This window comes from Macrotis lagotis, chromosome X (assembly GCF_037893015.1).
Source record: "Macrotis lagotis isolate mMagLag1 chromosome X, bilby.v1.9.chrom.fasta, whole genome shotgun sequence".
NCBI lineage: Eukaryota > Metazoa > Chordata > Mammalia > Peramelemorphia > Peramelidae > Macrotis > Macrotis lagotis.
Window position 1 is genome coordinate 563,180,485 of NC_133666.1, and position 23,741 is coordinate 563,204,225.

A 23,741-nucleotide genomic window follows, 5' to 3' on the forward strand; every position below is an offset into this window, starting at 1 on the left:
GCAGAAAATGAAATTCTATTTCAACATTCTTATTCAATTACTAAAAGTTAACAGTACAATATTCAATAGAATATTAAACATAAAATATATTAGCAGGATAGTGATTTGTTCTCAGACAATTTCTATCTAAAGACCATCAAGAAAGATGACATGCACAGGATGAATATGACTGTACTTCTAACATTGGACAGGAGCTGTAGATGGGCAGTGAGCTGTAGGAGGAGAATATGAAACCTGAATCGCATCTAGGAAATAATCTACTGCTTCCTGTGAAAGATATCTCTTTCACATTAACATTCTCCTAGTGATGCTCAAAGGTTTGCAGATATTGAAACACTGGATAGACTTGAAGCTATAAGTTATTCAAGAAGGAGATGGAAAGGCTAAATACAGTATAGGGAAAAATTAGCTGCTTTGTTGAGAGCTTAACTCAAATGCCTTACAACAAGAAACTTATCCTGATCCCTGCACTTATTTATTCTTGTTATTTATTTTACATTTATTCATAAATTTGCGTGTTTCCCTCAATAAAATATAAGTTCCTTAAACGTGTGGGTCTGCTCATATATTTCATCACATGTGGCACTTAGCAAAGGGGTCTGGAACAAAGTTAGAATTTAATAAATACTTGTAGTTTAATTAATTGATAATGTCTTAGAGAAGTGTCCTAAAAGTATTTTAGGACAGTACAATGAAAAAGAGTGTGTGTATGTGTGTGTGTGTGTGTGTGTGTGTGTGTGTGTGTGTGTATATATTATATATATATAATATATATATTATATATATATATATATATATATATATATGTTGAACAGCAAACTTTTGCTAAATTGATTGACCTAGTGAATGAGAGAACACAAATGAACTGCCTAGGCAATATATTGCTATCCTCAAGATATTTGAGAGAATCAAAGAAAGATTATTTGACATATTGGAATAAATCTTTCATGGAGGATAATGGGCAAGAATTATACAGGATGTGAAGGTATATAAAAGAGTTGGAGGAGGATGCATATAAATAAAAGAAAAAAGTCTTTGGTACTAGGCTGGGGTCTAACCAAATTAGAAAAGATATTTAAGTTTTTGAGTTGTCCCATTTCTCCTTGAAATACTTTCTTCCAGTTTTTTGGTACCAAGAATGATACTCCTAAACCTACTCTACATAGCCATGTCTGATGATCTAGACTACCCTGTCAAGTTAATTTTATCTTCCTGTCTATTTTTTCCAGAGTCTCCTTTCCTTCCAAGCTATCATTAGGAAGCAGTCATCTGTTAAGATAATCATGACCAAATGTGTTTGTTCTATGAAGTTATCTAAACATGATACATTGACAAAGACCATGAGTCTTGAATGATAATAGCAGACCATTGGGAGAGATTTGGACATCAAGGATTCCTCTTTCCTTGACCCGTGACACTTGTAATTATTGTAGTCTGACTTCTAATGTCCCTCTGATGATCTGGCAAAGTTCACCAACCTCCCTAAGCAATGAATTTGCCACATAAATATATTAATAATTATGATACCTTCTATTTGAACAACACTCTACACTTAGCAAAGGGCTTTTGCGTCAGGATCTCATTTGGTCCTTGAATGGAGTACAAAGAAGTAATTTGGAAGCTATCCTGAACCAATGTGTCTTTAGGCTAAAGCCCATTATAGGATTAAAGGATATTAATGACTTTTAGTGAAGTTGTGTTTTCATTTCACGAATGTCTTTGAATTTCATACTGGACGGATGAAGTTTACTGTTGTGTGAGAACAAAGTTCCACATCATAAAGTATGATTCAGGAATTATTTGCAATTAAAATACAAGAATAAACATAGTACATCAATATGTGATACTTCTTCTCCACTAGGGGATGGGGAAGAGGATGATCAGGGAGGACTTGTGGAGGAGGAAATATGTGAGTTTAATAAAATTCAGTAGTTATTTAAGACCTCTATGAGCAGGGTCTTATCTCTGCAATGGTCTGCAGCATTTTAAATTCCTTTCTGTTTTGCTTCCATGACAAAGATTATAACTGTAGCTTAGTATGCCTGTGTGACTATTTGATGGCATAATCAAAAGTGATAATTAAGTACATCTATGCTTGCAAAGTGAAAATCAAAGACTCTTTTAGGGAAAAATAAGATACTTTTCTCTTGACTCACTAAAGACATACTTTTAAAAGGAGGAGAAAATTAATTTAAATTAATTCAACACTGCTTTCTAATATAACTTAAATAGAAAAAAAGCAAGCAGTTGCCTATGGACATTTTATTCACATTTGTTATGCAAATATTATTTCCTTTAATTCATGCCTGCTAAAATGCCAGAAACAATGGATTGCCTAAACAGAAGCAAAGCTTCCAGGGATTAAAAAGTGAAAGAATTTTTATGTCCTTATCAGGCCATCTGGCCTCTAGAGTAATGCATTTAGTTGTGGGTGTCATAATATAAGAAAGGCTTTGAAAATATGGAGAGTAGGGATAGCTAGGTGGGACAGTGGATAGAGCACTGTCCCTGGAGTCAGGAATACCTGAGTTCAAATATGACCTCAGACACTTAATAATTGCCCGTGTGACCTAAACAAGTCACATAGCAAGTCACTTAACCCATTGCTTTAAATAAATAATTTTTTTTAAAAAAGAAAAGAAAATATATAGAGTATCCAAAAGATGGTAACCAGGATGGTGACTAGGATATCATATAGAGAAGGAATTATTCTGTTTATTTTCAGAGAGTAGAACCAAGAATAGTGGGCAAAGAAGAAAATTTAGAAGATGTCAGGAAAAAATTTCCAAAAATTAGAAATGTCCAAAAGGAAAATAAACTACCTTGGATGTAAGTTCTGACACTGAATATTTTCAAATAGAGGTTGGAGCACATGAAATGAGTGTTATATAACCTGCCTTTTCAATGGATGGAGGAAGGACTGGAATGAGGAAAATAATTTAGAAGTCATAATATAAAAATGAATATTTAAAAAAGTAAGTAAATAAAAAACAAGGAGTTGTATGCTTACATACAATTATATGAGTTATGTGAATTCTTTCCTATATGGATTATAGTAGATGGCTTCTGGAGCAGTTAGGTGGTAAAGTATATTGTTTGGAGTTAGGAAGTCTAAGTTCAGATCAGGTCTCAGACTTACTTGTTGTGTGATCCTGGGTTAGAGAAGGAAATGGCAAACCACTCCAGTATCTTTTCCAAGAAACCCCTAAGTGGGGACTAGAAAAGTCAGACACAATAGAAAATAACTGAACAACCACAAAGTTGGCTACTGAGGTCTTTTTCAATTATAAAAATGTTGTCCCTTTCAATTATGAAAATGCTGTGATCTTGGAGAGATAGAATATTAAAGAACTCATGAGTTCTTAGGATATAATATTACTAAAATATCATCAAGATTTAAAAACTAATATATTTTTAATTGCAAGATTTTCTTTTTATTGAATTTGTAATTGAATTGAGAATTTTTATTTTGCTCATTAAACTTTATTATTCACTATTTTCTAGAAAATTGGAGGAAGATATCATAGTATGCTTTTTTAAAAAAAAGGACTCAGTACTATTTTGTTTGAACAGCCTAAAAAGAAATATCCCTAGAATTTTGAATAAAAAAACTTTAGATGGACAATTTCAGAATTGACTTTAAAGTTATAAAAGTGTCTTATTTAACATCATAGATCTAGAAGTGTAGGGACTCTAGAGGTCATCTAGCCTGTTCACCTTATCTTAAAAACAATGAAACCAGAACACCCAAAGTAGTGGCTTGCTTGATAGTGAACTCTAAGGGTAATATTTGAACCTAAGTCTCTTGACTTCAGAGCTAGTCTCCTTTCCACTCCTCCTACATAGAAAATTTGATTTACTTTCCTTTGAATAAAGAATAAAATTTCTGCTTCAGCAATTTCTGAGAAAGTCTTGCTGGAAGAGAAAGCTCCATGAAGTCTAAAACACTCCCATATTTTGAAATTATTATTCCTTCAAATATTGAATGAATATGCAGAATCTTCTATAAGATATAGGTCCCTATTTCTTTGGTTACTACAAAAGTGGTTGTAGACATTTGAACAAAGGAAGTATTTCTGAAGTAGATGCTTTCAGTAATCAAAAAAGCACTCAAGATATTGCTATTTATGCTTCTTGCAATTCCTGGTGTGCTCATAGAATACAAATAGCTTTCTTGGAAGGGCTTTAACACAAGGAATATGACAGCTGTAGAAGAGGGAGAGAACACATCAAGCCTTCCTTAGCTGATTTCCAAGGTTACACACAATGTGTACCCATCTGCAAGCTGAATACACTGAAATTCTTAAGCCAGTTCAAAGGCTTGTTTTAGCCTGGCATAGCCAGGATACACTCCTAGCCCAGGGAAAATATTCCTGTTGGACAATTGTCCTACTCCCCTACTTTGCTTATCCTTTAGAGACTATGTCAAGTTCAAGGTCAAGAACCTAGGGTTGGAGATAGATTCAAACTGCTTCCTAAAGAAGATCCAGGCCCAAATTGATAGAAGTGAGCAGTCCACTATTATGAAAACGAAATCTCAAAAGCCTGATAGTGTCTGAATAAGAATGAGAAACCTCCATGAAGTTTGCATCTATACCCCAGGTAACACAATTAATCTCCCTGTAATGATTGGTTTAGATATTTGCCACAAAATCCTGTCAATTTCCACTGATAATCAACTGAAGGTACATGAACTTCAAATGTCCAAGAAATATTTCAAGGTTTAAGAAGGCAAGGGGATAGGTTAAGGAAGAGTAGAGGGAGAAATGGAGGGAAGACTAGAGAAAAATAAATAGCCTTTAATCCAAATTTAATTCCTTAATTAAAGTTTATCTCCATCCATTTGAGTATACACAGGTTATTAGGGGAAAAAAAATGGTCCTAGGAGTTCACTTGCTAGTATTAGTAGTTTGGCTATATGCCATAAAGGAAACAGGCCCGGAAATCAAATAGAAGTTACAAAGAAAAAAATTTTTAAAGGGGTGGTGAGGAGGGAAAGGGGATCCTGAAGGCCAGGAAAGTCAGTTTCTAGAGAAAGAAACCTAAGAGCAACTTATTTATGCCTGGAAGGGATGTTAGAGGTCATCAAATATGACTCTTTCATTTGACAGATGAAGAAAGTGAAGTCCAGAAAATGATCTTTCCAAGGCTGAATTAACTAGCACAAAAATTTTGGAGAATGTGAATTTAAAGTAAAAATAACACCTTACCTTATAAGAGAGGTTATGTGTACTTAAACTCATACATAAATAGAGCAGGCTATCTCTATCAGTATCTTTATTGCTATATAATATCTGTAGGGACATAATATCTATCTATATCTATATCTGTATCTATATCCATATCCATATCTATATCCATATCCATATCTATATCTATCTATATGGAGAGAGAGAGAGTGAGAGAGAGAGAGAGAGAGACAATGTGTGTACATACCTATTATTAGAGCACGTATGCTTTGATGGAGCTCTTAACATTTGTATTAAAAATTTCAGATATCCATTTTCATGTACTTCCAATACTGATGCACCATTGAAATTCTACTTAGATTCACTATTTCTGTTGAAGGTACTACAATTCTCCTAAAAATTCAGGCTTGAAATCATTTTCAACTCCTTACCAACCTCAGTCACCTCGGATCTATTAGTAGTTCTGCTTTCTATTCTCAATAAAAACCTTCTGGTTCACATCCTCCTTATTAATCAACCAACCAACCCACAGACCTTTATTAAACACCTGCCATGTGCTGGCCCTATGACAAAAGTGAAAAATTTCCTGTTTCCAAGATCTTACATTAGAAGAGGAAGATAAAGATACATCTCTAAGCATATAGATATAGATATATAGTATGAGCATAAAGAGAATAAATCCAAATTCATACAAGGTAATTAAATATAAAGTTATTGATACTAACATTTAAGCAAATGGTACTAAAATTTAAGGGAAATTAAGATAGGTTTCATATAGAAGGTGGAATTTGAAGTCTTAAGGAAAGAAAGGGATTCTATGAAGCAGATGGAAAGTGTATATTCTAGGCAAAGGCACAGAGATGAAAGAGTATTCTGTGTGAGAATCAGTAAGAAAGTCAAATGAGCTAAATTAAAAAATGTGGAATGGATAGTAGAATATACTGAGGCAGGAATAGTAGAGTAAAGGGGCAGCTAGGTGATACAGAGTATAGAACACCAGAGTTGGAGTCAGGAGGATCTGAATTCAAATCTCAGACACTTACTAGCTCTGTGCTCCTGTCAGCCTGCCACCAACAACCACCCCCCCTTCCGCTCAATGATTGCCTCCCACCCTTCAAAATTATATGTTGGAGCCAGTTTGCAAAAATCTTTAATAGCTAAACAGAAGTTTATATTTTAATGGAATCACTAGTGTTAATTGACTAAAAGTCAAGTCTGCACAAAGGTCATTATTTTGACTGCTGTTTGGAAGATAGCCAATAGATGGGAAGGCCAAGTAAAAAGCCATCACAATACTAATCTATGTAAAAGTAAATGAAAATCTATATCAAAGTGGTGAGTAGAGAGAAGGCATCAGATGTGAAAAATGTTGAGGAGGTAGAAATAACAGGGTTTGGTAACTAAAATATAGGGTTAGGGAGATTAAGAAGTTCAAGTTATCTCTGAGGATATGAAACTATGAGACTTAGAAGAACCAGGGATAGAAAACTGTGAAAGTTATCTCTAATCTGGATCATTTTAATAAATTTCAGTTCTCTAAGCTTTCATTTCACTGTCTTAGGCTTCATCCAAGGACTCAAGTCCCTCCTACATCCTTTTCATGGTGGAAAACCTTCAGTGGCTTTCCATTCTTAAGCCATAAAATGCATAATTCTTCTTTCAGAATTCTCTAGAGTCTGCTCCAGCCTACTCTGCCAACCTTTTTTCCTATCACTTCCACTCCTATGATCTTATGCTACCTGTTCCCCAAATCTGCAATGCATGGCCTTTTCCAAGAAATTTTTCCTCTTCCTTTACGGTTCAGTTTAAAATCTTCCTTCACTGATTTCACCAGTTATGGAATTTGATTTCTTCCTTCTTAAATATTTATCACTGAATTAGGACTTCTTAACACATTCTCGTGTCAAAGTAATATTCATAACTATCTTCTTCTCCTAACTGGATTTTAAGCTCTTTGAATTTAGGGACTTTGAATTGGTTCATTTTTGTTTCCATAATACTACCATCCATTGCTTGTAAGTAGGTTGTTAATAAATGTTGCGTTTAATTAGTCAATTGTTTGGGAGGGAGGTCATCAATCTACTTACAAGTATGAAAACTGATGTCATATTTGCAATGAATTATCAATTTAAACTCCAAGATTCATTTTTGTTCAAGAGGCATATATACATGTGTGATTATATATATTTATAATCTGTATATGATTTGTAATCTATATATTTATAATATGCATATGGCATAGCAGTTGGAGAAGTGACCTAAGAGTTAGAAAGATTTGGGTTCAAGTCCTGTCTTTGAATTGGATATATCTGACCATAAACAAGTCAATTAATTTCTCAGTGCTTTAGGTACTTTAGGCACTTTAGGCAACTCTCTAGGATGACAGTTTGCAAGGAAAGTGCTGACCTGGTTTGGTAGAGGAATTTTTCTTATCTGAAAATTCTCAATAGCCATGAAATCACATACAGTCTCTATATATCATTAAAGGGATTAATGCATTGATATATTGTAAGATTTATTATTTCATCCATGTGAGTATTCTCTAAATTAATGGAAATAGTTTCTCTTAACTTGCCATGAAAATCATCTCTTGGGATTCAGATGTCAGATAGTGAGCTAGTATAGTTCTTGAACAGGCATATAGTGCTTCTCAATGCCTGTTCTCCAAAGCCTTTTTAGCAGCAGAATAGGACTTTAATGGAGAAACATATTAATAATATATAAATTAATTTGTTAAATTTAAAAATATGTACATAACAGACTTTTGTCAAGATAACATTAAAAATTAAAGACTAACAAAGTTTGTTTTTCTTATGGGTTCAATTTCTCAAATTTTATTGAGGGCATTTTATGTCCATAGCCATATGCCCTGGCCCAAGGGAGGGGTTGTGGTTGGGTACCCTACAATTTAAAATCTTAGAATCTCTTCAGTAAGGTAATCTCTAGGAATGTGTAATATTCAAATAGCATTATAGAAAACATTCATCAAAATATCAAAATGTATAATAATATAGTAGATTCTGTTAAAAGTTCAAATGAGATCATTATACAAATGTTATATAACTTCAATAAATTCTCTAATGGAATAATCTTAGGTAAACTCCAGGTATATGTATAGAAACAACTATTCAGTGTCCACATTGAAACACATTACATATAAATGACTGGAAAAGAAATGTATTCTTTAGCTTCATGTCAGCTATTGATGAAATCAATTCCAAAGAATTATGGAAAATAAATGTATCCTATCATTAAGTAGTATGACCAAACTTCATTATATGTACCACATTCTTCTGTTGAAGAAAATCTTAATTGAGCTCAGGATTCTGCAAGATTAAATGTTAATTTGACACAGTCTCCAAGAACTAATAAAAATATTTATATTTTTAAAAAATCTATTAAATGAACAAGTTCAAAAACTTAATGGATACTACTGTCTACTTACTGTTTATTGGTAGTCCCTTAAGAAGTAGGTATTCAGCATCCCGAATAGGTAAATGTCCCTCCTAAATTGCCTAACATACAACAAAACCCTGGGAAGAATCTGTCTTAATTTTACTAGTTGCAAATATATACTTCCTGAATAATGACACAGTGACATAGAAAACAAATAATTATTGAAGATGATATATATATATATGTATATATATGAACCTAATTTCCTTCCCAAAGAGTTAAACTAGAAATATTGGAATTTTATTACTTCACAGGATAAGTAGCTGTAATAGTCAGTTGAAAGACAAGTACCAAATCCCCACAGATAGAATCTTCATCTAGAATAGGAATGTGTGTATTTGTTCCCAGAAATTCATTGCATTCATTTGACTCTTTCAGCATATATAATCTGAATGCCTCTTATATGTATGCAGGTAAGCTCTCTGGTCTGATTTCTTTTGGATTTGATATGTAAATATGGGTTGAGGCTTTGCTGAGTTTTCTTTATTGAAGAAGCTATTCTTCTATTTTAAAGAAAAGTTTTAGATTTGAGATATTGTCAGATAAAAACAAACACATAGACCCCCAAAATAAGGTGTTCTGGATGGTTTTTGTTTTATGTAGTAAGTAAAAACCAAACATCATGAAATTTTACTGTTTGCCTCAAACTACCTATCAATGTAAGTTTCAGAAAAATCTGTGTCTACCATGTGATTAAAATTAATTATATTAATTTTCCATATAGGTCAACTGAAATATTGTTGTAGAGCACCTGAGGCAAAACTGAGAGCAGTACCCAGGAATCTTGACTTTCCATCACCTATTTTGGACCCTGGAAAAGACCTACTGACCTGTATGCAACAATGTCTACATCCAATCTATCATGGTAAATAGATTGCTCCTCAAATTGCAAATGCAACTACTATATGATGTTAATATTTTGTGAGGTTTTGGTTGATTGGTCTTGGAAATCAGAACATCTCTTGGAATCTTGAAAGATGCCTTCTGGTCTAGTGTGGGAAGAAAGGATGCAAATGTTCTAGGATAGCAGTTAAAGCACAGTCCAGCCCCAAGCATCTGCTGGTAGCTCCTGGTGCATCCTGAGTTCCACTTATAGCTGGAACCCTCTTCTCTGGAAGAGAGAGGACTAGGAACACATAGCCTTTTTTACCCTTTACATGCCCTTTATTTTAGCCTGATAGGTTTGGAACTGAAAGCCACAAAGTTAGACTATTTGATCCCTCCTTTAATCCAGAGCTTGTATCTCTGTGGAAAAACCTAAAATGAAAATTATCAGAACTCAGACCTTAAGAGGAGCATTATTTTTAAGATCTTTGGCTATCTGGACTTCTAACCTCAGTCTTTCAGTTCTTTTCTTATAGTTGTTTGGTATATAGAAGCAAGCTATCTATGCTAATATTGGGAATGAATGACTTGGAGCCATAGACTATTTAGCAGTTATTTATATGATTAAACTAATTATATTAGATTTCTAGAGAGAATTTGTGAATACAGTTTTAGGAATCCACAGTGTGTCTATCAAAAATATACCCTGTTGCTGAGTATAGAGGAAAAAAGTCAAGGAAAACCTAGACAGTTTTCCAACTGAAGTTTCTGTTTAATTCTATACTACACTTTTTTTTATCTTTGTGTGCTGAAAATGTAAATCATGAACACTCAGACTAACACAAGACATTGACCTAAACTTAGCTTTACTTTTTCCACCAGACTGTTTTTGGTTTAGTTTAATACCTTCCTTAGAGACAAGTGACATAATTAAGCATTTGGCTTTTTAGTTAATTTTTTTTGCAGTAACATGTCTTTTTTTTCCTCTTGCCTGCCAGCCACCCTCCCACTGAGTTAGAAAAAACAAATATGTATAGTCAACCAAAAAAGTTCCACATTGTCCATGTCCAAAAATATATGTCTCATTCTGAACATTAAATCCATTATTTCTGTGTCAAGAAGTGGAATACCATTCCATTGAATTGATCTGTTCTTAATTCTTCTAAAGTTATTATATAAATTGTTCTTCTCAAAATGCATAGTTTGCTCTATAAAGTTCACAGGTGTTGCCAGAGTTCTTTGAAATCATTCCCTTCATTATTTCTTTACTTCAAAGTAATATTCTATTACATTCATTTACCATAATTTGTTCAATCATTCTCTAATTGATGACCAATTGATAACAAATTAAATCTGTTAACAGATCTGTGCCACAAAAAAGAACACCTATGCTATTTTTTTTTATTTCTTTAGTCTCTTTGCTGTATAGAACTATGGCAATTAGGTCTAAGGGCCTTCTTTTACTGGTAGCTAACTAAGCATGAGTTAGAAGGGGTAGTGTCAGGATTTTTCCATTATGGCTTCTTATGAACTTGAGACTGGCTGTATGCCAAACAAGAATAGATAAAGTCAGTGACAACATTAAACTAAGAAATACACAATTCATTGCTCCCTAAGGATGTATTCATCAAATGGAAAGTAGCTCCAATATATTATTGGTAATATCCCATCTATACCACAGCAATTATTCAGCTGCTAACTAGATAGTAGTATGTGCTTAGCAGAACAAACTTAAAGGAAGGAATTGAAAGCCAACTGGCTAGTCTGCATCTCATCTTAATTATGCAATCTTAATTCTGTTGTGAGCTGAAAACTTTTGATACATCCTAAGAATGGGCTGTATTTTTTAAGCTGCGTAGCCTTTGAAATTATGAATATCTTATTTGCTTTTTTATGCTTTAATGTGATTTGAATTAATTTCATGACTAAGATAAAATTTGTGTATAAGATATGTTCATGATACCATTTCACTAATCAATTTCCATGTCCTGGATATCCGAAGTCAGCTCACCCAATGGATGCCTTTAATTTGCATTGAGATTTGTTTCGTGTTCCACACCTCAAATATTCCTCTGGGCCTAGTAGTGATCTATACAGTTTATAGAAACATGAAATGAAGAACATCTTATATTGCTACCCCCTCAAAAAAAATCAACTCTCAGTATTTTTGATTGCAGTCTCCTGCTCTCTCCCCCTACCCCACATCCCTCTGTCAGACTCTCTCTCTCTCTCTCTCTCTCTTTCCTTTTTTTAAATATGGTTCAGAATGCCTTCTGGTCCACATTTTGGCAAAAACAAACCTAAGGCTCAATGATTCATTTTAGTTTGTTATGTTTAATCAAATATGAAAAGAATTTCAATCTTGATATCCTAATGTGAAGAAATTATGGTTTCAAATGTTCAGAAAATGCTTGATGTATCTAATTTTTTGAAGTAATGTTCTGAAAGAAATATATATATATATATATATATATATGTATATCTGTTTGGAGTGGTGAGAGTGGGGTGGAGTTGGTCACTTGAAGCAAAACTATAAACTGAGAAATCTCTATGACTTAATAGGTTGTAAAAAGCTAAAGAAGCATTCACAGAAAGTAGAAGCAATTGGAGAGTTAATTAGCTCACAGTAGACCTTGATAGAAGAAGTGGATTGAATATTGACTCTACAACTCAACAACATAATCAGTGTAACCTTGCCCAAGTCATGAATCTTCTTTTGGTCCCCAGTTACCTTATTGTTAAAATGGGATGTACTGCATGACTCGTGGGGTCCTTTTCACTTCTAAGTCTATGATCTAGTGACCAGAAAGAGAAAAATATTCTAGTCCTATTATAAGTGTTGAACTGTTGAAGAGCTTGCCTTCACTCCCTTTCTCTTCATACAATATTCAGAGTAAGAGAGCCCTCAGAATCCCTACTACTAGTCCTTTGGTATCGAAGAGGACCACAGTGATCAGCCAGATGATTGATGGCGAACCCTCAGAATGTTGGAAGTAATACAGGTTGGGCAGTCAGGAAGGAGTTGTGAGTGGCCACACTGGAAGAAATGCCTTTGTGAATGACCTCACTGATCCATTAGATTCACCAGAAAGGGAGACACTGGGGGAGGGGAAGAGAGGATATATAAATTACACTTTAATTGGAGCCAGCCATAAGACAAAGTGAAAAGAGGGTTGCCATGAGAAGCTATGCAAAGAAAAAGATTCCCCATTCAGATGTCACATCTTTGGAATAAACGATATGTAAACAAATTATATCCCCAGTTAGATGCTAAATTAAACGTTGAATTTAAGCCTTAACTCCCAAAGTATCACAGACAAGACCTTAGGCAGCTCTGAATTTTTAGTTCTCAGGAACAGATACAAAATTTAGTACAAAAAAAAGGAAATTTGTCCCTTAAAATATGATTAAATGGCATGTTAAATTAAGATAGTGGTTGCATGAGTTAACCAATGAACTATTTCTTCATATGATTATAGAACAGTTTTTAATCTTATTAATATTTCTCTGAGAGGGTTAGTTAGCTACTCATATTTTGTAATTAAAATGTAGTTACCCTGCTTCTAACTTGGACAAGTCAGTTTAGCTCACATTTTCTTATCTTCGAAATACAAGGTCTGGACTAGATGTTCACACTTCTTTCAGTGCCAGCAGATTTTACTAGATTAGTCATTGCCTCCATTTCATGTAATTGTGGCCCTGAGTATACAGGGTGACTAAAACATCTAAAGGATAGGCATTTGATGAAACTTTATTTACATCACTGCAGGACTGACCTAAGGCTATCTCAGAAGCAGGTGCTCAGATACTGAGCCTTGAAGGGATTTACATAGCATTAATCCCCATTAACCACCAAGGTTTCAAAACAATGTTTATGAGGTTTAGTTTTTTTTTTTTTTCTGTAATACACCCTTTGTTTTCTATATAGTTGTGATTTCTAATTAAAATATGAGCCCTGACTTTGAGCATGGAATTGTTTTGGTGATCAGAGGCTCCCTACCCACCATTTCAAGGTGATTTGCTCTTTTACTCTTTTTTTTTTGCTCTTTACTCTCAGTCTTCCTCTTTTCATAACTTAGTGTCTCTTCATCTCTAAGTAATAGCAACTCCTCTTTGCCATTCCTTTTCCAAGACCCATTCTTCTCTTGTGAATTGCAACAACATTTCAATGGATCAGTCTGTCAGTTTCAGATGACTACTGGATCATCTGAAAATTGTTATTTTGATACAGGGAATGGGAAATAAATTCTTGCACTTTTATTTAAACTACCAGGTATATTTTTATACTTTATATCCTTGGAATTCAGATGGTTCAAGTCCAAGCCTACCAGTTTATTGCTTTGGCTACCTCTCAGAAACTATTATCCATGCCTTCAGAGTTGAATTGCTGATCTTAATTCTATTAACCAAGGTATACCCACCATCTGCTGGATGCTGCCCATATTACAGTTGCAAGGTTGTATGAGAAATAAAAAAAACCCCACTAAAATATGAACCTTGCCAAAATGACCCTATTCTAAAAGCAGTTACTATTCTGTTTGACAAGGACATTGATCACTCAACAAGAACTAAACAAAAATGAATCAAATATCTTATAATCTAATAGTAAAAACAAATCTGTATTTATTACTAAACTTAAGTTTTAGTATCATATTTGCTAGTTTTTACAAAATCCCCTCTGGTCCTTGATCAAAGATTAGAGAACACAATGACATATGAAATCTGTCACTTCCTAATGAATTATCTGTGAATGAAAGAGATTTTTTTCTTTACTGATATCATAAAATGTAATGTTCTTTGTGAATATCTGGAAAGTTTGCTAATACTTTACATATTGTTACTTTAGCATTCAGTCATCATGAATGTTTTTTTGATCAGTGATTTACTGGAATGCACATTGATGATCTCTGTTTCCTGCTGCTTCTCTTCCTTAATATGTTCAGTTCTACCTTATCCTTAAATTAAAAAAAAAGAATATTTCCTAGACTCTGCTAATGTTTATGCTATTATCCTGTATCTTTTTTCCCTCCACACTGCCATCATTCAACTAATTAACAAGTAGTTATTCAGTGCCTACTATGCGTTGAGAATACAAAAAAAATAAATCAGTCCCTGTCCTGAAAGAATTTATATTCTATCTGAGCATGTACATAAATAAGAATACACAAAATATATACAAAAATGAATGCATAAATTCAAGATTATTGAGGGAAAAAGAATGGGGGGGAGGGAACATGGACAACTGACAACTAAATGCCCTTGCAGAAGACAGAGGGTTTTGTTTTTATTTTTGCTGTTGTTTGATTACCAATGGAGGATAAATGGTTTCTATTTCTAATTCTGTATTCTAGTTAACTGAACATTCAATCTTTTAATTTTCTAAAATCATCCTTTTGGTATAGCTATACATATTTTTGTTGTTAATGTATCACATCCTGCTCACATCTATCTTGAGCTTCTTCCTGGTTCTTCAAGTAGAAATAGCACATAGAATGAAATTTAATTTTTATTATTTTTATTATTATTGTTACAAAATTAATTGCTAAATACTAGATATTTTTCTCAATATATCTGTTTCTGACAAGATATTTCTGGAGCAACCAAATCCTTAGCAAAACACAATTGCATTTACTGTTTGTTCTTAAGAGCAAATTTCAATAAGGCATAGACTGCTTTTTTTGAAAAGTTATTATTGTTCTGTAAGTTGTGATAGGGTTCCTACACTGAGTTTTCATGTAGTGCTAATGAGGTTAGGGTTTGCATGTTCAATTCTCAAAGGGTCCAATTAGTTTCACTCTGTTTCCTAGCTAAAAGCTGTACTTCTAACCCTGCTTGGTCCATTTCCAAATATTCACCATTGGTTTCAGTGTCAGGTGAGAGGGCATCTATTGGTTCAGCAAAAATCCTTCATTTCCTGGGAAAACATCTCAAAACACTGCCCTTCTGACCTTGAGAGGACACTAATGTCATTGTCTTCTCTTTTGTCATCCAGATCTCTGAATTATGACATTGCTTTTATTATTCTCCAAAGAATAAAAGCCCACTCTTATAAAACAATGACAATGAGTACTTATGCCACTATTTACTGAGAATATAAAATAATTCTCTGTTGTTCAAGCCCCATTCTGAGGGCTTTAGATATTCAGCAGGGGGCTGGCTATGTGGCAGTAGATAGAGCACTGACCCTGGAGTCAGGAGTACCTGAGTTCAAATCTGACCTCAGACACTTAATAATTACTTAGCTGTGTGGCCTTGGGCAAGCCACTTAACCCTATTGCCTTGGCAAAAAAAAGGGGGGGGTGATATTCAGCCGGGTGAGATTAACTACAACTTTATGTGTTGAAGGGGATTGAATGTAGCAGCTAAATAAAAGTCAAGTGAGATGTATATTAACTTTGTTACTTACAAAATGTTTTATGTATACCAAATTATTTCATTTGAAGGGTTCTCATAATTTTGGTTGGAAGTGATAATGATGATGATGATGATGATGATGATGATGATGATGTTACTGCTAGTCAACTAAATTTTGGTACTATCAGAGTATATGCAGTATATTTTGAGATTCGGTAATGAATCTGAATTCATGGATATGATTTAAAACATCTCTGTAAGTTTCAGCACTCTTATCTATAAAACCAAGATTATTATAATAAAATTTATATTTTGAGATAATATAAGTAAAATATTTTGCAAACTTTGAAGTTCTACACATAAATGTCAACCTCTTAATTCATCATTATTTTTGCTATTATTTAACTCCAGCAAAAATTCATTTAAATTTTGGTAACTGTCAAAACTTTAATAAGAAGACACTTTTATAACTCGGAGAGCTATTAATGGATCCTTGATTAATTGAAGAGTTGTGTCTTCTCAGATATTTTGCTTTACTTTCCCATTTATTTCAGCTCTGCAAACCTGATGTCCAGAGACCAGCCTAGTCAAGTTAAGAGAAGGGTCACTAGAATGTTGACTGTCAGATGATGACTACTTTGGGTGCAAAGTAACTTATCTACTGAGTGTTAAGAGAATCTGTGATTTGCTTTGATGAAAGGAATGTAATAGTAGTTATTGTTTCCAAAACACTTTACCTGTTATCCTATTTGATCCAAATAATGAGCCTCTAAGGTAAATGCTACTATTACCTGCTTTCAATAGATGAGGAAACTGTAAGCTGAAAAGTTGTGACTTTGCCCAGGGTCACAAAGCTAATATTAAGATAACATTCAAACTCAGAACTTACTACTACAAGTCCAAGTCAATCCACTATCTTACCCTATACCACAAATCTTTGGAAGTGTTGAGCTATATTTATAAATCAGTTTCAATTGTTAGAGGAATGTGACACTCAGTTTGTTATGCATATATTGTTATGCATATTGGTCAATTTAACAAAATAAAGAAACCAGTCTGATGATCCATTATTATCAATGCAGAATCTGATTATGCAGTAAAACCATATAGCCTTAAATAGAATTCAATATGCTATTTTCTTTACATTTATTTTGTGGCCTTCAAGTTTTAGATTTGAATAGTATGAATTTGGAGCATGACTAATAAAATAAATGAGAAGAATAAAGCAGAATACTTACAAATTTTCTCATTAAAACAGATACATTTGAAAGATTTATGGCATAATTTCAATGAATTAGTTAATATGCAAAAAAGGTTTATTTTCACATTTTGAGTTCTCAATGTTTCTTTATATATTTTTCTTCTTGGTTTCTAAAAATGTAACTAATTTTCCAACCCATATTTGATGTTTCTTTTAAACTCTTTCACCCTTGAGTATGATTTGAGAGTCAGGACCTTGAAAGGGCTACTGAGCGTTGATTAGTGGTGAAATTATCGAGTTTTCCTATATATTTCTTAAAGACCCCAAATGCCCCAAATTTAAGATGTCTAAACTGAATTAATCCAAATAAGTCTGATTTTATAGTGTTCTATAGTCAATGTGCTTCATTTTACTTAATTGTTTCTAATTCAAACAGTTCAAGTTAACTTTGAATTAATTCACTAAACCTCTCACTAAACCTTTTAAAAACAGAATGAATCATCTACTTTCTATGACCATGAGTAAACTTTGATTTTTCCCCCTCATGAAGTTAGTACTCAGGCACATGAGATCACAGACTTCAAGGAGGAAAGATTCTTATAGGTCATCTAATCCAGCCCTCTCAGTTTAATGCTAAGGACATACACTCAGCCCAGGGAAGATGAGTTCTTTATCCAAGGTCATTTCAGTAGCAGGATCAGTTTTAAGCCAGGGTCCTCTGACTGCAACCCTGTAATTACTTTGGAAAAGAGGAAATGGTGACATTAGTCATCTTACTCTTCCAACACAGTTTCCATTGGTTGCATCACAGTTTACCCTTTATTGATGCTGTGTGGAGACTCTTCCTGTTCCTCCTAAACTAATTTATCTGACCAATGGTTTGTTCATCCTCAAAAGTTCCTGTGTAGGGGTGGCTAGGTGGTGCAATGGATAGAACACCAGCCCTGGAGTCAGGAGGACCTGAGTTCAAATCCGGCCTCAGACACTTAATAATTACCTAGCTATGTGGCCTTGGGCAAGCCACTTAACCCCATTTGCCTTGCAAAATTCTAAAAGAAAAAAAAAGTTCCTGTGTAAATGAATCCTTGTAAGAAATTGTTCATGTAATTTAGAACTTAAGCCTTGGCTTTGTAGATCCATACTAGATACATGCATACATGCATATTTTTATTTAATCTATTAATTTCAGTAGTGAAGAGAAGAGCTCCTAATAAGAAAATTCCCTCCACCAATGCCTATCAACTATTGCTCTGATTATTAAAATCTTACAGAGGTACCAGGATAACATCATCAATATGTATTAGAGGCAGAGCTTGAACCCAGAAAGATTCCAGGACAGCCCATTATCCATCATGTCATTTTATTGCTTGATGTTTATTTTGAATTACTTTTTCACCTAATTAGTTTTTTGCTTTTGTTTTGTTTTTTGTTTATTTCTTTTGGTGAGGTTTACTTAGCTGCTAAATGTTAAGTGTTTGAGAATGGATTTGAATTCAGATCCTTCTGACTTCGAGGCCAGTGTTCTATCCACTGTGCCAGCCTAGCTTGTCCCTCTCCTAATGGAATGAAGAATATAGAACGTGATTTCAAATTACTTTAAGAATATGAAAAAGCATAGAAGTGTTTTTGTCACTGAAATATTTTCTTTTTTGTAAATTTGTTTTGGAGGTTTTTGAGGAGAAAGTTGGGGTTTAATGACTTGTCCAGGATGTTAAAGCTATTAAGTGTCTGAAACTGGATTAGAACTCAGATCCTCCTGACTCCAGGGCTGGTACTGCCACTCAACTGCCCCCATTGAGATATTTTCTAAAGTTTATCTACATATTTCTATATTAGTCATGGTATTACAGATCTGAAATGTTTAAACTCATACCTATGTCCCAGCCAGCCTTCCAACCATCTGCCCTGCTGCTATCTTACTTCTCCCTACCTGAATCAAAACCCAGTGAGTTCTGTAATCTATTTGCCCTGTCCCTGGAGAAATTAATGGACTCAATTTGGAATACTTAGCATGTAGTTGTGCTGTTTTGATTGGGGACCGAATACAGGCTTACTTAGCCCAAGATTTCTAGTCTCCCCCATTCCAATGCTTTGCATCCCATTCAGCTAAGGAGTCATCTTCTATGGTCATTGTACTATCTTCCTTATTCTCTCCCCTCCCCCACCATGTATACTTTCCACTTTTCTCTGGATCCAATAATCAAATCACCAATACTGTTAAAAGAAAATCTTTGTTCAGACATTCATCCTGATTAGAGAGGCAAAACTCAGGTAGATAAAATTAAAAGAAGTTAATTAAAAACACCAAGGCTAAAATGGGATAGCCATGATGGACCAACATGGGCCTGGGACCAACATGAGCTTCAAACCAACTGCATTTGAAGATAACTTTTTTGTAATAAGAACAAGATAATCTTGATAAATACAGTTTTTAAAGGGTGGAGAGAGCTGTCATGTTACTTCATAGACAAGTTTACAATCCAGGTAAATGTAGATTTTCTAAATGTCTCAGTTCTTCCCCCATTGCTACATCACAGGGAAATGAGTTTAGAGGTAAGGGGAGTTGGGATTAAAGCCCATGTTACTATCTTCAGACTCTCAGTTAGGAGATGGGCTCAAAGTTCATATGGCATCTGGCTTCCTGAGAGTCTGATTAACCCTATGTGCTGACCTAGCAGGTATGTACTGGAAGATGAGCCAAATTGGAAACAATGGGATCGATAAAGGCATTAATTTCAATAGTACCATTGCTTCTGGGAAGGGAATGTCAAGTTACTGCCCTCAGAACCAATTCACCAACCTTGTGACTCCTCTAACCTTGTCTATTCTCATATGTCTTCTTTCTTCACTGTTATTAGTTCTTTGATAGTAGGGGCTATAATACTTTTGTATTGGAATCCCCAGCACTTAGAACAGTACTTAGCACATGATGTTCTGTCATTTCCATCATATCCGACTCTTCATGACCCCATTGGGATTTTCTTGGCAAAGAGACTGGAGTGGTTTGCCATACAGTGGCACATAGTAAATTTTTAATTTTTTTATTCATTCATTCATTCAATCAATCATTCATTTATTCTTATATGCATATACTGCATATCTGCCTAGTAAGCTTTCTATGGCTAACACTTTTTTAGCTATTTTGCTTATTTTGATTTTTTGAACTCTGTTCCTAGGGTATAGAGAGTTTAGACCCAGGTTTTTTATGTTGGCACTGGGTTCTGATCCCTGGCTTATCCCTGGACAAAATGTTGCCTATGCAGCAGGATGGGGCTGCCTAGGTAGCCCAGGCAGCCCAGGCACAGTGGAAAGAGCATTTGGCCTTGGAGTCAGGAGGACAGGAGTTTGAATGTGACCTCAGAATCTTGATTTTTATCAACTATTGACTTTGGGCAAGTCACTTAACCCTGATTGTTTCACATCCAGGGCCATCTCCAGTCCTGATTCATATCTGACCACTTGATTCAGATGGTTCTGGAAGAAAAAGTGAGACTGGCGACTTAGCATAGCACCCCCTCACTCAAGTCCAATTCATGTGCTTGTCATGATATCACCTCTTTGATATCATGCTCTTCTTCAAAAATGAAGGACAAATATCATCATCATCATCATTATTTGTAAGCCTATAAAATAAGCCAGCAGCATTCTCAATTTGCCACAGACATTTATTTTAAAAGCACTGCTTTGTAGTTACTATATGCCAGGGTGGGTAAAACCTCTAGATTTTCATTACCATAGTGGAAAGAGCATTGAACTGTAAGATGGAGAGACTTGAATTTCAACCCTGAGTCTTCCACTAAATCTATTTCTGATCTTAGGCAAGTCATTTTACTTCTTCAGGCCTTCATTATCTTCACCCATTAAATTGATTATTCACTGAGGGAACTGAATATGACCATAAGGTTATTGAATATCTATATTATAGCATTCTACTCAACTTATTGAGAATCTTCATTAAGGAGGCCTCTGCAAAATTAAAGAGAGAGCTTGCCTCTCTAGTTATCCCCTCCCAGTCATTAGCATATTCTGTTTTTTTATGGTTTTTGTTTCCCAATAGAAAAGTAAATTTTTCTTTATTTGTATTTGTGAAGTAGGAATAAATGATAACAATTTGTAAAAGAAATGAAAGAAGAGAAGTGATGATGACAGATCTGTAGTGAAACAACATTTTCCCTTTGAAAATATCCTAAATACCAGAATTTTTTCTTAATTTAGCTGGTTGAGTGTCACTTTTCAAGAAAAGCACCATCAAAACTTATAAAGATATAATTCCCTAGAGCTCATTCTCTTAAACAAACTGGCTTACTTAATGCTTCACTGCAGATCTAAAGGGAAGAGTGAGTTTAGGAAGTCTCCTGCCATTTTTCTAAACCCCAAACCTTCCAAATAAGAGGTGAATTATTGTTTAAAAGCAGTGGTTCTCAAAAGCATGCTTTTGGGATCTTGCAGGGTTCTTGAGATACTTTCAGGAGGACCTTAAGGTCAAAACTATTTTCATAATATTACTAAAATATTTTAATTTATAATACATCAAATACACATAGGTATAACCCACATTAGAAAATATCATTTGGTATCCTTAGTAATTTTTTTAAGATGTAAAGACATCCTAAAAACCAAAATGTTTGAAAACCACTAATGGAGAGTTCTAGATCCACTGTAAAGATAAACTCATTAACTTCTCTGATTATTTTTTAGCCTATTGAAAAGGAAAAGGAGTAGAAGGGAAAGAATTAGTTTAACTAAAGAAAGTGAAATATAAAATTAAATTATGTACTTGTATAATTGCATTCAAACATTTTTGCCAAAGTTTTCATAGTAAATCAGTAAAATTTTATTAAGTGCCTATTATGTTCCAAGCACAGGGGTTGCAGAAAGAGGCGAAAGACAGTCCTTGCCCTCAAGGAGTTTAGAGTTTGATGGAGGGAGACAACATAAAAACAAATTTATGTAAATTAAGTTATATACAGGATAAATTTGAAATAATTAAGAGAGAGAGAAGGCACTAGGAATTAAAAGTTGTTGGGAAAGTCTTTCTATAAAAGATGAGCTCTTAATTGAGACAAGTCATGGAAGCCAAGGAAGTCAGTAGGTGAAAATGAGGAGGACAAATATTCCAGGAATGGAGGACAGGCAGCCAGAGAAAGCCTGTGGCAAAAAATTATTTTTACAGAATCATCTGTGGTAATAGAGCCTAGGCAATAGCTGTCTGTATAGGTTTCTTTTAATATAACTTTTGGCATTTCATAAGAATGCGATGAGGGAAGGAGTACTAGGGATGTGATTGGGAGTAGCCTCGACCATCCAGTGAAATTAAAGGATGAAATCTTTGTAACTCAATGTACCAATATTCATTTGATGGCACTGCGGAAAGTTTCTCACGTAGCCATGCATTTACAAGATGAGGGGACTTAATGAAATACTTGCATGATATTTTACTGTTTTTACATTCAGAATATAAATTTTCTACAGATTACTGTTGTGATTATTTTACACTGTTAGTTTCACACACTTTGATATCTAAACCAATAAAATTTATTAGATTCCTTCTTTGGTCAAAGCACTGTGCTAAGTGCTAGGAAAACGAAGATAACAATAACATAGTCTTAGTCAACAACTAGCATGCAATTATTAAGCAGCTACTATGTATGAGGCTCTATGCTAAGCACTAAGAAATTAAGAAAGTTTTAAAAAAAAGTCAGATCCTGATCTCAAAAACCTCAGTCTACCATGAAACTGAGTATGACAGTATGAAAATATTTAAAAATCAGTTATATTAAGGATAAATTGGAGATAATTAACAAAGGAAAGGCGGTAGAGAGGAGAGAGTATTAGAAAAAGTTTCTCATAGATGATGATGATTTTTAAGATGGAACATGGAGGAAGCCAGGAAGGATAGATTTTTAGAGATTTTTAGCAACAGTCAATGAAAATGTTCCAGATGAAATCAATGTCTTGTTTGAGGAATAGCAAGGAGACCAATGTCACTGCATCTTAGAATATGTGATGGGGAATATGATGGAATAGGGAAGCACTGAGTAATGGATATTATAATAAATGTCTTCTTCAATGATAAATGAGCCATTTAGGCTTGATTTTCTAACAGGTAGCCAAGTAGTGACCTACTCTGGGGTGGTAGTCTCCCTGGAGATCATTAAGGAATCATATGGTAGAAGGGATTCTTGTTCAGATTCAGGTTATACTTGATAATCACAAAGATCTTTTCCAACTTGAAAATTCTGTTGGTATATTTCACACTTAAAAAATCCTAAAAAACTAGATTTGTTTAATCCTAAATGAACACTTTGTAAAACTCATGAATTAATCACATAAAAATCAATTTATTCTGAAATATGAATTTTTAGAAAAACTGATTTGTCAAAAAAATGTGCCATTCATTAGGTTCTGAATTTCCACTATATTTTTAAAAATGATAACAACTTTTAGTTTTATTGTCCTAGATTAAGTTTTTTTATTAACTTCTGGAAGTTGCGAACAGAACACTTAAATATTTAACAATGTTCTGACTAATTATCACATCTAGATGAACTGTTTATTACTGCATATTTACATTTAGAGTATCTCTAACTCTGTTCTAAATTTATTAATTCATTCAACAAATATTTACTGACTGCCTAGTGGCAAAATGTTCTGTGCTAGATATATTGGCCATTATAGCCAGTAGTGCTATTCATGTGAGAGCTTTAATATTCTTA

The 23,741-nt window shown here is 34.1% G+C and overlaps 1 protein-coding gene across 4 annotated transcripts in view; it reads left to right on the plus strand.

Annotated features, from left to right (window-relative positions):
- The window catches only part of OXR1 (oxidation resistance 1), a 567,726-nt gene that overhangs the window by 82,500 nt on the left and 461,485 nt on the right, over positions 1–23,741 (plus strand). For all 4 annotated transcript variants that reach the window (XM_074201035.1, XM_074201036.1, XM_074201037.1 and 1 more), the window contains exon 2: positions 9,370–9,510. In XM_074201035.1, the coding sequence (XP_074057136.1) occupies positions 9,488–9,510 (23 nt within the window). In that variant the 5' untranslated portion in view covers positions 9,370–9,487. The remainder of the gene's footprint in view (positions 1–9,369; positions 9,511–23,741) is intronic.